The sequence below is a fragment of the Antennarius striatus genome, chromosome 7 (assembly GCF_040054535.1).
Source record: "Antennarius striatus isolate MH-2024 chromosome 7, ASM4005453v1, whole genome shotgun sequence".
In the NCBI taxonomy this organism is placed as follows: domain Eukaryota; kingdom Metazoa; phylum Chordata; class Actinopteri; order Lophiiformes; family Antennariidae; genus Antennarius; species Antennarius striatus.
The window spans coordinates 24438033-24453340 of NC_090782.1; the positions used below are offsets into that span (position 1 = coordinate 24438033).

A 15308-nucleotide genomic window follows, 5' to 3' on the forward strand; every position below is an offset into this window, starting at 1 on the left:
ACCCACCAATAACCACAAAAATCACTTTATTTGACCCCCCTATAAGACAAGTTTTCGGAAAAAAAATTTGGCTGTTTGGAAAAAAATGTTTTTTGGAAAAAAAATGTTTTGGAGGGACAAAAAATTTGTTTGGAGAGATAAAAATTCCCAAAAACAACATTGGCGGGAAAAAAAATTTGCCGAAAAAAAAAAATGTTGAAAACATTTTTTTGGGGGGGGCGTTAAATATGAAGTTTTTGTGACATAACATCAATTCGAAACAAATGCGGTTTTTTTGGTTGGTTGGTTGGTTGATTGACAAAGAATTTTTGGGGTCTGTCGATGCAAAAAAAATAAAACGGTCAGATGCTCTCAAAAAAAAATTTTTTTAAAAGAAGTTTCCAAAACAAAAGTTTGTTTTTTTTAATTTGGTTGTTTGGGGAAAAAACTGTTTTTTGGAAAAAATATGTTTTGGAGGCACAAAAAATTTGTTTGGGGAGAAAAAAAATTTCTGCCCCAAAAAAAAATGTTGTTTTTGAAAAAAAATCTGGGGGGGTGAAGCATAAAGTTTTGTGATGTAACATCTTTTTGAAACAAATGGGGTTTTTTTGGTCAGTTGGTTGATTGACAAAGAATTTTTGGGGGTCTGTCGAGCCAAAAAACACGGTCACACGCTCTCAAAGAAATTTTTTTCAAAAGAAGTTTCCATAAGACAAGTTTTCGGAAAAAAAAATTTGGTTGTTTGGAAAAAAAGGTTTTTTGGAAAAAAAATGTTTTGGAGGGACAAAAATTTGTTTGGAAAGAAAAAAATTCCCAAAAACAACATTGGTGGGAAAAAAATTTTGCCCAAAAAAAAAATGTTGAAAAAAAATTTTTTTGGGGGGGGTGGGGGCGTTAAATATAAAGTTTTTGTGACTTAACATCAATTCAAAACAAATGTGTTTTTTTGATTGGTTGGTTGATTGACAAAGAATTTTTGGGGTCTGTCGATGCAAAAAAAAAAAAACGGTCAGATGCCCTCAAAAATTTTTTTTTCAAAAGAAGTTTCCAAAACAAAAGTGTTTTAAAAAAATTTGGTTCTTTGGAAAAAGAAAGTTTTTTGGAAAAAAATATGTTTTGGAGGCACAAAAAATTTGTTTAGGGAGAAAAAAAATTTCTGCCCCCCAAAAAAATGTTGTTTTTGAAAAAAAATTGGGGGGGTTAAATATAAAGTTTTTGTGACATAACATCTATTCGAAACATGGGGGTTTTTTGGCCGGTTGGTTGATTGACAAAGAATTTTTGGGGGTCTGTTGAAAAAAAAAAAAAAGGTCAGTAGCTGTCAAAGATTTTTTTTTTTTTAAAAACATTGTTTTCAGTGTGTCAGTCCAAAAACTATTGATATTGATATACACAATTGATATAAACAATTGATATTGATATAAGAATTGATATTGACATTGATCTTGCTTATTCTTTGGACTCTCAGTATTTGCAATCTTTTTATTTTGTATTTAGAATAAAAATATTAAGAATAATGCACCCTTCTTTTCAAGCATTTTTAGCCCCCGTGGCTAATGTATCCTCATCCTGATATCGATTAAAGTGACTTTACCTGTCTTGTGGTAAGAATGAAAGGTTTCAGCTTTCACCAATAATACTGCTGCTGATAGTTTCTCCTGCTCCCTTACCCCTGACCGTACTTGACGGGAAATGTAATGGAAGAATTTCAACTACTGTCGCCACAGAAGAATACTGTGTTTCACGTTTGTATCTCATTCATTAAAACTGCCCACTTCATTCATGTTTTTATCTTACTTGTTAATCTCCAAGGCCAGGCCCATGAGAAGCTTCCTCCTTTGTCTTTCCCACCGAATGTATCGGATTAAGTGTCATTTATTTCATAGGGAGAGCTTTGTTTTGCATATATCTCTCCCATATAAAACTGATCACTCACTGAATAATGATTTGGTTCAACCCAGCCTACAGGTTGACTGGTATCTGTCACCCACTTTCCACTGCAGCAACGTGAAATAAAATGTTGAATACAATTCCTTGTGATTGCCTTCATTACAAAAAATTCCAAGACACCATTCAGTCTAAAGAAAATTTTATTTTTTGTAAAAACAATATTTTTGGGGAAATTTTTTTTTTGTACTGCATGTCTGGTCGAACAAAAAATTTTTTTGGTCTGTCGGCTGGTCCAAAACGTATGTTTTTCTCGGTCTGTCAAAAAAAAATTCCACCAGTTGGTGGGTGTAAAAAAATGTATGTGGGTCAGTCTGAAAAAATGTTTTGGGTCAGTCGGTTGGTCCAAAAAAAAATTTTTTTTGGTCACTTCAAAGAAATTATTTTTTCCCGACCAGTCGGTCAGTTGGTCAAACAACTTTCGGTAGGAAAAAATAGGCTTTTCGAGGGGGAAAAAAAATGGTCGAAAACATTTTTTTTTTTGGTCAGTCAGCCCATGAAAAGGTTTTTTCTAAAAATGTTTTTAGTTGGTTGGTTGTTCTGTCTAAAAAAATTTTTTTTCAACTAGAACAAATGACTGACCGGTTAGTTGTAGAAAAATGTTTTTCACCATGTTGACAGTAGGTCAGCCTAAAAAATATTTTTGGTTAGTCAGTCAGTTTAAAAAAATTTTTTTTAGATGGTTAATGGGTCTCAGAAAGTTGTTTTTCAAACCTGTCAGTTGGCCGAAAAAATAATTTTTTGAGGGGGCAGCATGCGAACTCTGCACAGAAAGGGACTCGAACCCGAGTCTGCCGTGTTGTGAGGCAACAGCGCTACCCACTGCGCCACCGTGCCGCCCTTACAGTCAATCAGTTCAAATAAAAATTTTTTGGTCAATCTGTCGGTCCCAGAAATTCATTTTTTCACACATAATTGCTGGTCGTAAATGTTTTGTTTCATCCATGAGTCTGTCAAAAACTAATATTTGGGGCCGATCTCTAAATTATTTTTTTTTAGTCGGGCACTTCAAAGAAAATGTTTTTGATGTAAAAAAAAATCTTTTTTTGAGTGAAAAAAATTTTTTTTTTTAAATTTGGGGGGAAAATATTTATTTGGAAAATAATGTTTTTTCCAAACAAACAAGAAACCCCCTCCCCCACCCAATTTAAAAAAAGGTTTTTATGTCACTCAAAAATGTTTTTGGAGGGGGAAAATTTTTTTTGGAAGAAATAAATTTTGTTACTACTGACTGGTCAAACAAATTTTTTTTTGTTGGTCGTACAACAAAATTTCTTTTGTATGGTCGATCGGTCCAAATACATTTTTTGGTCCATCTGTCTGTCCCAGAAATTCATTGTTTCATACCTGTCTGTCGGTCTGAAATACTTTTTTTTTCTTCTGTCTGTTGGTCCAAAAAAAATTTGGCGGTCGATCTTCAAATTTTTTTGACTTCAAAAACAATTTTTTATATAACAAAATTTTTTCGAGGGAAAAAAACATTTTGTTTTCTTTTTAAAATTCCTACCGACCACAGAAAAACTTTTTTGTGAAAAAAAAATTGACACTTTTTAGTAATTGTTTTTGGTAAAATGTTTTCGGAAAAAAAATTTGGGAAAATTTTTTTTTGGAAGAAATTATTTTGCAAAAATTTTTTTTGCAATAAAAAATTTGGGGGTATGAAAAATACCGATTTGTGGACTAAATGTCTGGTCAAAAAGATTTTCTTTTATTGGTCATAACTTTAAAATAAAGTGTTTTTTCCAACTGGTCGGAGGGTCTAAAAAAAATTTTTCAATAAGAATTAAAAAAAAAAAAACATTTGGGGGAGAAAAATACCTTTTTTTGGCCCAACAGCGGTCAAAGAAAGCATTTTTTTTGGGTTGGTCGGCCATTTCAAAAACAAATTTTTTTTCCATTTGGAGAAAAAAATTTTGTTATGAAAAAAATTTGGCGGGGAAAAATTTATATGGAAAATTGTTTTTTTCAAACAATTTCACACTAACAAGAAAAAAAACTTTTGGGAAAAAAATTTTTTTTAGAAAATTTTTTTGGAAAAAAATTGTTTGGTGTGACAAATGAATGTTTTTGGATGACAGTCTACTCGGAAATTTTTTTTTTTCAGTTCGTCGAAAAAAAAATTGTTGGTTGGTTGCAAGGTCCAAAAAAAATTTTTTTTGAATGGTTGATGGGTCTCAGAATTTTTTTTTCCAAACTGTCATTTAGCTGGAAAAAAAAATTGTGGGTCGGTTGATCTTAAAAAAAAATTTTTTCCTTAGGAAAAAAAACTATTTCTTAAAATAAACAATTGTTTTTTTGGAAAAAAATATTCTAAACAGTATTTGTTTTTGGTCGGTCCTCAAAATTTTTTGTTTTTTTTGGGGGGGGGATTTTGGAAAAAATAAATTTTTGTTTGTACTGACTGGTCAAGAAAAAAGCTTCTTCGTTGGTCGGACAACAAAATTTATTTTGTACGGTCGATCGGTCCAAATAAATTTTTTTTGGTCCATCTGTCGGTCCCAGAAATTCATTTTTTCATACCTGTCTGTCCGTCTGAAATGTTTTTTCTTTCTTCCGTCTGTTGGTCCAAAAAAAATTTTGGGGTCAATCTGCAAATTTGTTTTTTAGTCAATCCCTTCAAAAAAATATCTTTGATATAAAAAAATTTTTTTGGAGGGAAGAACATTTTTTTTCCTTTTTAAATTCCTACCAACCAGAAAAAAAAGTTTGTCGAGAAAAAAAAAATCTGGCACATTTTTAGAAATTATATTTAGAACAATGTTTTCGGAAAAAAGTTTTTTGAAAAAAATTATTTAGTAAAAATTTTTTTTGCAATTAAAAATTTTGGGGTATGAAAAATACCAATTTGTGGACCAAATGTCTGGTCAAAAAGATTTTCTTTATTGGTTGATCACTTGAAAATAAAGTGTGAAAATAAAGTGTGACCAACTGGTCGGCCGGTCTAAAAAATTTTTTTGGTAAAAATCTTTTGAAAAATGCTTTACAAATTTTAAATTTTGTTGGTAAAAATACCACTTTTTTGACCCAACAGCAGTCAAAAAAAACTTTATTTTTGATTGGTCAGTCATTTCAAAAACAATTCTGTGTCTGCTTGGGGAAAAAAATTGTTTTTGAAAAATATTTGGGGGGAAAAAATTTATATGGAATTTTTTTTTTTTTCGAACAAAAAAAAAATTCCCACTAACAAGAAAAAAACTTATTTGGAAAAATATTTTTTTTGTAGAATTTTTCTTTGGGGAAAAATTGTTTGGTGTGAAAAATGATATTCTTTTGATCACAGTCTGGTCGGACAGTTCGTTAAAAAAAAAATTTTGTTGGTCGGTTGCACAGTCCAAAATAAAAATTTTTTGAATGGTTGATGGGTCTCAGAAATGTGTTTTTCCAACCTGTCATCCGGCTGAAAAAAAATAAAAATTGTGTGAAAAAAACTATTTTTTGCAATAAATTTTTTAATTTTTTTTGGGAAAAACAAAAATTCTAAAAAAAATGTTTTTTGTCAGTCTGTCCTCAAAATTTCTTTTGTACAGTCGACCGGTCCAAATATTTATTTTTTTTGGTCAACAGTATGGGCGGCGAGACTTTTTGTTGTGGTTACGACTTTCGTCCACACGACAACACAACGCAGATGTCCGGGACGAAAATGCAAAAGTGAAGTTTTTTGAAAACACCAGGTCTGCGTTGTCGTGTGGCTATTTTCTGACGTATAACAGCTCCAGGTCGAAGACGCGTTGATGAACATGCTGACAGCTGGATATTTGTTTGTCTGTTTCTTTATTAGTCATGAAGTTTATTCATTCATTCATTCATTCATTCGTCACCAAAGACGCCAGTTCTGGGTCAGACCGGGATGCGCTGCCCCCTGGTGGGAGAACTCTGATGGGTGCACTTCGTTTATAATACCAATACATTTGCTTTCATGTTTGGTATAAAGTCTGAATGCACCGCATTTTGACACAGGTCCCTGAATGCACCACTTCTTCACACTGGTATTTGAATGCACATCTTCACAGAGATGCTGGCGCTTAAACTAGAGCAAAGCATTGTGGGTAAGTTCCTTCATCATGAATCAAAGACAATTTGAGCCTGCTTCCTGTTCACAAAATCCCTCCACCAATCACGGCTGGACCAGACTGCTGCCATCTGATTGGTTCGTGGAGTGACGACAATTTATTTTTAAGTGCCAAACCATGTGACTAGTCAGTGGCTCTAAAGTTAAAAAAAAAAAAAAAATTGCAATAAATATCTTTTTTGTTGACATGAATATTGATCTCCTTTTTTTTATTGATGACATCACACTGAACAGTTTCCCAGAATTCAACATCGGTCTTCTGGTTCGTCCTGAGGACCATCCCCCACAAGAAGACGATACAAAAACTTGAGTTACGACCAGTAGGTGGAGCTGTCCACCGTCTGCAGGTGTTGTAGCGCCGCTGGTTCTGCGGTCACTCGCAGCATGTCCACCTCCAGTGGGTGGAGTCGCCCAGTGATGACCAGCGAATGGAGCGGCCCGCCAAGGTCATGTGACACCAGCTGCTGCAGCGTTGCAGTGCAGACTTTCTGGTCGTCGGCGCCGAGTCGGGCCACGCCCACACACACCGTGTCCTCCGTCACACCTGGAGGGGGGGTGGGGGGGCGACAGCGTTAGCTAGCATTCAGGTTATGCTAACTCGCATTTAGCAGTTTAAACTATTTTGAACAACCACCAGATGACCTCTGGTCATGTGACTGATGGGTGGAGCTTCGCACCACGACGCATTAACCTGACGGGGCTGTTTGATAAAAACCAAAGTACTTTCAGCTGCGTGTTTGTGTGATCTCTTGAGCCAATCAGATGGGGGGGGTGTCTCTCACCTAGCTCCGCCCCTTCCACCCGCCTCCTCTGGATGATCTGGATCAGCTGATCTGCAGCCTGGCTGACGGTCATGAAGCGAGGAGGTTCGTAGATCTTCTTCCCTCTGGAGCGTGAATAAACAGAATAAACACCTGACTTTTATTGACATGTTTACAATTCGGGATGCGTTGTAAACAACAAACAATGGACCAATCAGGATTTAACATTCAAACCAGATCGAAAAACTCAGAACCCAGAATGTTCTTCAGTCCCGCCTGAAGGAAAGAATCCCTTAAATTCATGTGGTTTATTTTCCTCTCTTCTAATCCCAGACGGATCATTTTTCAACATTTTCCAAATTACATAAAACTCCTGAACAGATTTTCCAGCTCACTTTTTGGTTTTCTGGAATCTTGATCCTCCGGTTCGTTTACACAAATCATATTTAAAGATCCTCTCCAGCATCGTTACCGGTGGCAACCAGAGGTCTTGGGGTTCTCGTGTCACCGTGAGGTTCACTGCAGAACGCCAAACATGACATCGTGATGACATCATCGGGGTTCTTACCTCATCATGTTCTCCACGCTCTGCTCTTTGACTTTGATGTCTGGAAAGAAGACAGACGGTTCGAAGTTAACGCTCAGAAACAAACAAGTTCACGTCAGTTGTCAGGAAATTAATTTCGTAGCAAACAGGAAATCAGCTCTAATGAGCCCCGCCCCCAGGAAACAGGAAGTGATGGTTTTAAAAAATCAACGCCAGATGAGTGAGAAAAGATCATCTCATTTTATCAGACATGAGAAAATATAAGAATCAGATCACACACACACACACACACACACACACACACACACACACACACACACACAAACACCAAAAGTCACCAGTGGGTTATTCTGCCCCCACTGGACTGTGTCTAACGGGAGGGGGTCCCTGGGGTCCCCATGTCTGGGGATGGTGGGGGGTTGATTAATGGTCTCTGAATAAAGAGATACCCCAGGTCTGGGATCTACCCCAACGTAGATGGTGTCCTGCCCCACCCACTTGAGCTGACTTCTCCCTTCTAGACTGCCGCAGCATCAGTTATTAACTCGTGTGTGTGTGTGTGTGTGTGTGTGTGTGTGTGTGTGTGTGTGTGTGTGTGTGTGTGTGTGTGTGTGTGTGTGTGTGTGTGTGTGTGTGCGTCTCACCCAGCAGACAGAGTGTGTGTAGTCCAGCTGTTCTGTTTTTACAGATTTTGTCGTAGAAGCTCTCTGGTTTCCACGTCTCTGTCCAAAACACCACCGACACCGTCTCCCCGAAGTTATACAGCTGACACACACACACACACACACACACACACACAAAATCATCATAGTGATATCATAATAACCCCTCAGAGAGCAGGGGCTGATGGGATTGACTCCCAGCGGAGTGTATTTACATAGCCCGCCCCTCATTAACATAAGAACGACCCCCCAGTGGAGACGCTACCAGCTCTGTTAGCATGAGCGCTAATCTCTTTGTGTGTTAGTGGACAGATGGGTCCTGCTCTCTGATTGGCTGCTCTGACAGGTCAGTTATTGATGAGGTGATGTTCAGGAACATCACATCAGGTTAATGTCTTCCAACAGCAGATGGGACACAAGCAGAGGGTTGGTGCCCTCAGTCGTGACTCCCAGGCAGACGGAACGTTCCCGTCTCCTGAGACGGTTTCATCAAATTCATTTCACATCCTGACATTTTGTACAATCTCTTTTAAAGAAAAAAAAGAGTCAAAATCTAAAAACATCAAGTTCACTGCAGATCTGCCTGTGAGACCCAGCTCAGGGCACACAGATCGATTTGTGACGTACCTGCAGACCACAGCAGCCCACCGCGTTCATGATGGAAGCGTTGTGGATGACTTTGTATGCTATCCCAGCATTCACTGCTCTCAGGACCAGGTCACTGTGGGTGGTGGCTCTGCAACAAGACAAAGACCTCCCTCACTACTGCTAGTACTACCACTAGTAGTAGAACTAGCAGTACTACCAGTACTGCTACACCAGATGCTGTCAGGTTTGCGTTGGTAACACTAATCACAGAGTAACACAGCTGCTGAGGTCAGCGGTCCAACCAGCGCCTGATGAAAAGTAAAAGCACCACATTGGCCCTCAGCAGGCCAATCAGGCGCGTCATCCCTTCATGTGAGCGACTGAACCAACATTCCCAGCAGCGTCTCTGACCGCAGCCGCAGCTCTGTGATTAACTCTCACAGGAATCTGGTGGTTTGGAGGCGAAGGCCGAGCTGCTCCCAGAGCGCCGCGGTCGCCCGGAACGCCGACGCAGCAGAATCGATACGAGCCGCCGGACACACACACCCGAGACGTGACCGAGCCCGCTCACCCAAAGGGTCGCCCACTCACCCGAAAGGGTCGCCCACCACCAGGAAGGCCACGTCAGTGACATCAGCATCCTGCAGGATCTCAGCTGCTCCCTGTTCAACCAGGTCCCGGTCCGCCAGGATCAACTCCTTCCCATAGTACTGTTCCTAAGAACGACATAGCACTGCTAAAAATGACATAGTACTGTTCCTAAGAACGACATAGCACTGCTAAAAACTGCTCCTAAGAACGACATAGTACTGCTAAAAATGACACAGCACCGCTCCTGAGAACGACATAGCACCGCTCCTGACAACAACATAGCACTGCTCCTGACAACAACATAGCACTGCTCCTGAGAACGACATAGCACTGCTAAAAACGACATAGTACTGCTAAAAACGACGTGGTACTGCTAAAAATGACATAGTACTGCTCCTAAGAACGACATAGTACTGCTAAAAACGACATAGTACTGCTCCTGAGAACGACATAGCACTGCTCATGAAGACGACAAACTGCCAAGATAACACATAGCTAAAACAAACTAATATGCTAAAGTAGCTATTACCAACTAATTGAGCTAACAGACATGAGATTTTAAAATACTGCTAAAGTAATTCATTAACCAGTACTTAAGCTGGTTAATGACTACTTTAGCAGTGTGTTACGTACTGCATTAACCAGTACTGTAGCTAACACACCGCTGTACTGTAGCTAACACACCGCTGTACTGTAGCTAACACACCGCTGTACTGTAGCTAACACACCGCTGTACAGCTGCTAACACACCGCTGTACTGTAGCTCACACACCGCTGTACTGTAGCTAACACACCGCTGTACTGTAGCTCACACACCGCTGTACTGTAGCTCACACACCGCTGTACTGTAGCTAACACACCGCTGTACTGTAGCTCACACACCGCTGTACTGTAGCTCACACACCGCTGTACTGTAGCTAACACACCGCTGTACTGTAGCTAACACACCGTTGTACTGTAGCTAACACACCGCTGTACAGCTGCTAACACACCGTTGTACTGTAGCTAACACACCGCTGTACAGCTGCTAACACACCGTTGTACTGTAGCTAACACACCGCTGTACTGTAGCTAACACACCGCTGTACTGTAGCTAACACACCGTTGTACTGTAGCTAACACACCGCTGTACTGTAGCTAACACACCGCTGTACAGCTGCTAACACACCGCTGTACTGTAGCTAACACACCGCTGTACAGCTGCTAACACACCGCTGTACTGTAGCTCACACACCGCTGTACTGTAGCTAACACACCGTTGTACTGTAGCTAACACACCGCTGTACTGTAGCTCACACACCGCTGTAGAGCCGCTAACACACCGCTGTACTGTAGCTAACACACCGCTGTACTGTAGCTAACACACCGCTGTACTGTAGCTAACACACCGCTGTACTGTAGCTAACACACCGTTGTACTGTAGCTAACACACCGCTGTACAGCTGCTAACACACCGCTGTACTGTAGCTAACACACCGTTGTACTGTAGCTAACACACCGCTGTACTGTAGCTAACACACCGTTGTACTGTAGCTAACACACCGCTGTACTGTAGTTCACACACCGCTGTACAGCTGCTCACTCTTCCCACTCACCAGAGCTTCCTTGCCGACTGTCAGGACGGAGGTGTAGGCCTCCAGGTAGACCCTGGTGCAGCTCCTCACCGCCTCCAGACCCTTCACCGTGATGTCCGCCGCGTCACCCAGCCCCAGGCCGATCAGGTACAGCATCCTGTCGGCTTCCCCCTCAGCATCGAGTCGGTGTCTCTAATGCAACGACTCTCACACGTTATAACCGCCTCATGAAGTCGCTTCTTCTGACAGCTAGAGACGCTCCAGCTTTCACGTGTGGTCTCAATTGAGCGACTGGAATACGGCATGACGTAAACTGTTTTCATTTTACGACAGCTGCAGCCGTGATACGTTCCGTCAGTGTGAGGAGAACCAAACTGCAATGAAAAATCTGTGCATTTAAGATTTAATGGATTATTAACCAACATTTGTGCAGTAAACACAACTTTATTTACATAAACTGATTTATTTTGAAGTTATATTTAATTCGGCATACCTTATATAAGCGAATTCATGTTATTAATATGCTTAATTACTCTTTTTTTAGTGCATGACGGATTTATTCAGATAAGACAGTCATTTGATTTATCTTCATTTAAAACTACAAATAAAGCTGATTAAAATGTAAAAGCAGCAATAAGGTCATGGAATTTTTTCCTACCGGATCTAGAACCGGGATTCTTTTTGTGTGTAATTTCTTCAGTGTTGTCATATGAAACTTGTTCCAGACTTTTTTTTCCTGAACACAAATAAACCACAGAAATTATTTCCTCTAAACTTTGTGGTTGGGTTTGAGTCAGACAGGAACTCATTCCACGTTCGTTCAAATCTGGGCGGAGCGACGGATCCTGGAGCCTTAATCACGGAAAATTGCGATTTTCTACATTTTATCTACTTTTCATTTATTTTATCTTTTTGATGGAGTTGTGTTTTACTTGGCTTTAGTCGTCACAATCACATAGACGTGTCTCTATACTTTTGGCTAAATGATGTTTCTCAGCCCAAAAACGGACCCCCCCCCCCACTCTCTCTCTCTCTCCAGTGGTTTCCATGGTAACGGCGGCCGGCAGCACGGCGTGTGAAAGCAGTTGAGTTGTGAATGAGATGTGGGAAACGCTGCCTCTCCTCCTTTCTTCCTCTCTTTCTCTTCTCAGTCTGTTTATCTCTCGTTCACCCCTTGTTGTGGTAAACAACCCTCTGTGGACCACGTGACAAACCCCCCACCCCACCCCTGAACCCCCTTCCTTCCCTCTTTTTAGCTGGGAAGCAGTTAATGACTGGGATGGTTGGTCGATTACATAATGGGCTCCTCTGGTTTTTCTGGGGGAGGGTGTGGGGGTGCAGATGAGGGTTGCGGTCTTTTGTTGCCGTGTTTTGGGGCTTGTTCAGCGCCAGTCATCCAGAGAATCGATGTCCCTCCGTTAACAGTTTCTCTTCAGCCTCAGATCCTGATCCTGCTCCTGCTCCTAGAGGATTCTAGAGCCCGACTGGAGGAACAGGATCGGTGTCACCTCTGGTCTCGATGTTATTTTGGAGCTGAGATCATCCAGAAAAGTTCAAGACATTCACGCTGCTGTTGGACGCTGATCAAACATCTTGATTGGGGGGCCCAGCTGAGGAGCAGATGGATGGAGTCTTTATGTGCACAAATAAAACGCCATTTAAAAACAATTGTATAACAATTTTGGGCTTTAATAGGCATCAAAGCAAACACATGCAAGGTTTATCATAAAAAATATTTTACAACTGCATTTAGTTTGACGGGCCGGACTACCAAGCCTAAGGGGCCACAAATGGCCCTAGGGCTATAATTTGCCCATATCTGTTATAAGATAAAATAGATGGGCTGTTACCACAGTGTTTATCCCTTTCCTGACTGAATCGAGGCCAAACATGAACCGATCTCTCCGAGGCGTCGCGTCCAGGTGAATTCAAGCGTCACATGACCTCAGAAGTCAGACGCAAACAGGATTAAACAGATAGAGCGTCTAAACTGGATTAAAAGTGTTCCTGATGCGTTATCTGTCTGCTGCGACATTTAGAGGTTTATCTCTTTAGCGCAAACGTCAACATTAACAGCAGACCGCCACGCGACGCAGCTGCGTCGTCTCCATCTATCATCCACGCTGTGGTTTAGTCCGTCCTCAGATGGAAACGTGAGAAATAAACCGGAGGAGAAAATAGAGCTCTAACCGGAGACAGATGAGCATCTGCAGTTCATTGAGGTTATTTATGAACTCTAAAAGCCTCACACTCCCTGTCGTTCTGGCTGATCATCTGTCGTCACGGTAACACGTCTGTTATTTCAAATACTGTGAAGGAAAACAAAAAATATTCTCCGATAGAAAGTCGACAAGAACGACATCCTGATGATGGTGGTGGTGATGATGGTGATGGTGCTGATGATGATGATGGTGATGATGGTGGTGGTGATGATGGTGATGGTGGTGGTGGTGATGATGGTGGTGGTGGTGATGATGGTGATGGTGCTGATGATGATGATGGTGATGATGGCGGTGGTGATGATGGTGATGGTGGTGGCCTACCATGTGATGTTGATGAATGTTTGTTTACCAGGTAAACATCATGTGACCAGATGAATACGCGTCACCACAGCGTCCAGCTTCTGCTTCATTTCTCCCGAAATCAAATCTTTATGCAACGAGTTACACAACTATGTTGAGTTGGTGGTGGTGGTGGTGGGCGGGGGGGGGCTGAATCAGAAATGTGGTGGGGGGGTCTGGGGGTGAGGAGGCCCCGGGTTCTTTGTGGCTCCCACAGAAACATCTCCAATTACAGGACAAAGGCGACTCATTCAGGCCCGCAGCTCCGGCCCTGCAGCTTTGCATGTCTAATGAGGACGCCGCTGAATGCTAAGAGGACCCCAGGGTGCAGCAGAGGCCCCCGCCCCCCCATCCCGCCCCGCCCACTACGCCGTACCCCCTCCAGCCTGACGTCCACCACGGGCCTCCTGCCCCAGCCTGGCGATGAAGAACGTCCAAACATCCTTCACTTAAAGCTCTTTAGGTTTGTAACTCCGCCCCCTCAGTCACTACAAATGCTAACCCAAACGCTAACGCTCAGGGCTAACATGACATGACAGTTGTGACCATGTGAATAAGGCAAAAGCTAGGATATATTCCAGCTAATGCAACCTTAGCATTATGTTCGCATCGACCAAAAAGACTACAAATAATGGAGAGGACTACAAATACCTTTCTGACGCCATGTTTTCCCATCAGTCTGTTCAGCATTCTCTCCCAGACATGATGTTTTATGTGTGCAATAAAGTAATGGCGTCTCATCCATCTTTTATTTTGGCGGGGATGTTGTTGTGGTCTTCCTTTCAGCTGTGAGTGCTTCCTGTGAGGCGGCCTCTCCGACCAGACGGACGCTTTGATGTCATTAACTTTTCATCTCTTATCGATTCCTGTCTTTTATTTTCCTTCTTCCAAAGTAAACTACGATCAAACTGACGGCCAATCGGAGGCGAGCAGCAAACTGGCAGGACGACCTCTGACCTCTACTCAGGTCCTTAGGTCAAGTGTTCTTAAAACCGTGTGACTAAACACACTCAGAGGCTCAGGTCCACTCTCCACTCGACTACTTCTGTCTGATGGCTTGGCTACTGATACCACCAGAAAGTCCAGGATTGTCTTCTTCTGTGGTGTTTATTGTGAACACACACACACACACACACACACACACACACACACACACACACACACACACTGAGGTAAACGATGGCGACCCTCCACGTTCCCCTCAGCTGGGGAAACAAGGATTAACATGACAGGAAGTCAGAGAGGAAGAAGCGGGCTGGCTTCCTGTCACGCCGGCGCCGATCCAAACCATAATTACAGGCTGCACAAGTTCTGCAGCTAATATTTCACTGAGGAATGTTGGACGGCACCAGGACCTGAACTGAAACCTGGACCAGCGAAACGACACCAGAGACGAGGATCAGGAACAAGAACCGGGAACACTCTTACGCGTTCTGGTCTGGAGAACCGGGACCGGGATCCGACGTGAACCTGAACGCCTCACGAGTTAAAGTCTGATCATTCGTCCTCCTGTTCCGTTCCCCCTGCCCTCGTCGCCCCCCCGTTCCCTCCGGTCGTCATGGCGACGCTTTGCTATGCAGCTCTGAGGAAAGAGGCTTTTGTTATCCAGCACCTCTTCACCCCCTCCTCCTCCTCCTCCTCCTCACCCCATCCTCACCCTCTCTGCTGCTCCTCATCTCAGCTCCATTTTCTGACTGAGAGCAGCAAACTGGAATCAAGGACTGGTCACATGACCAACAACCAGTATGACCCCAGTTTCACCAGCTGACCCTGGATCTGATCCCAGTAGCATTTCCCAACATGTTACTGGGATAGGCAAGTATTCCCTGCTACCATAGTGGGATCCCACTATGGTAGCAGGGAATACTTTCTCCATCCATCATCCATCCATCATCCATCCATCATCCATCCCATCAGTACAGCAGCTGTTCCAGTTCAACCAGTTGACCTGAGGGTCTGAAACAATGGTACCGCCTGGACAGGAAGTGAGGTCACAGCCCAGACATCTCACAGAGACCGACCCACAATG

At 42.1% G+C, this 15308-nt stretch overlaps 1 protein-coding gene across 1 annotated transcript; it reads right to left on the bottom strand.

Annotated features, from left to right (window-relative positions):
- Positions 1-5689: 5689 nt before the first annotated feature.
- On the bottom strand, positions 5690-11031 carry dph5 (diphthamide biosynthesis 5). Its single transcript, XM_068319021.1, has 7 exons — positions 10740-11031; positions 9145-9269; positions 8593-8701; positions 7948-8068; positions 7325-7364; positions 6778-6881; positions 5690-6539 (listed from the first exon to the last, which is right to left on the bottom strand). The coding sequence occupies exons 1-7, from the start codon at positions 10872-10874 to the stop codon at positions 6307-6309; spliced, it is 867 nt and encodes a 288-aa protein (XP_068175122.1). The 5' UTR covers positions 10875-11031; the 3' UTR covers positions 5690-6306.
- Between the last annotated feature and the right edge of the window lie 4277 nt (positions 11032-15308).

Coding starts and splice junctions, on each gene's coding strand:
- dph5 (XM_068319021.1), bottom strand. CDS start 10,874: ATGCTGTACCTGATCGGCCTGGGGCTGGGTGACGCGGCGGACATCACG. Junction 7,365..7,947: donor ACACACACTCTGTCTGCTGG/GTGAGACGCACA, acceptor TCTTCTTTCCAG/ACATCAAAGTCAAAGAGCAG. Junction 6,882..7,324: donor AGCGTGGAGAACATGATGAG/GTAAGAACCCCG, acceptor TTCACGCTCCAG/AGGGAAGAAGATCTACGAAC.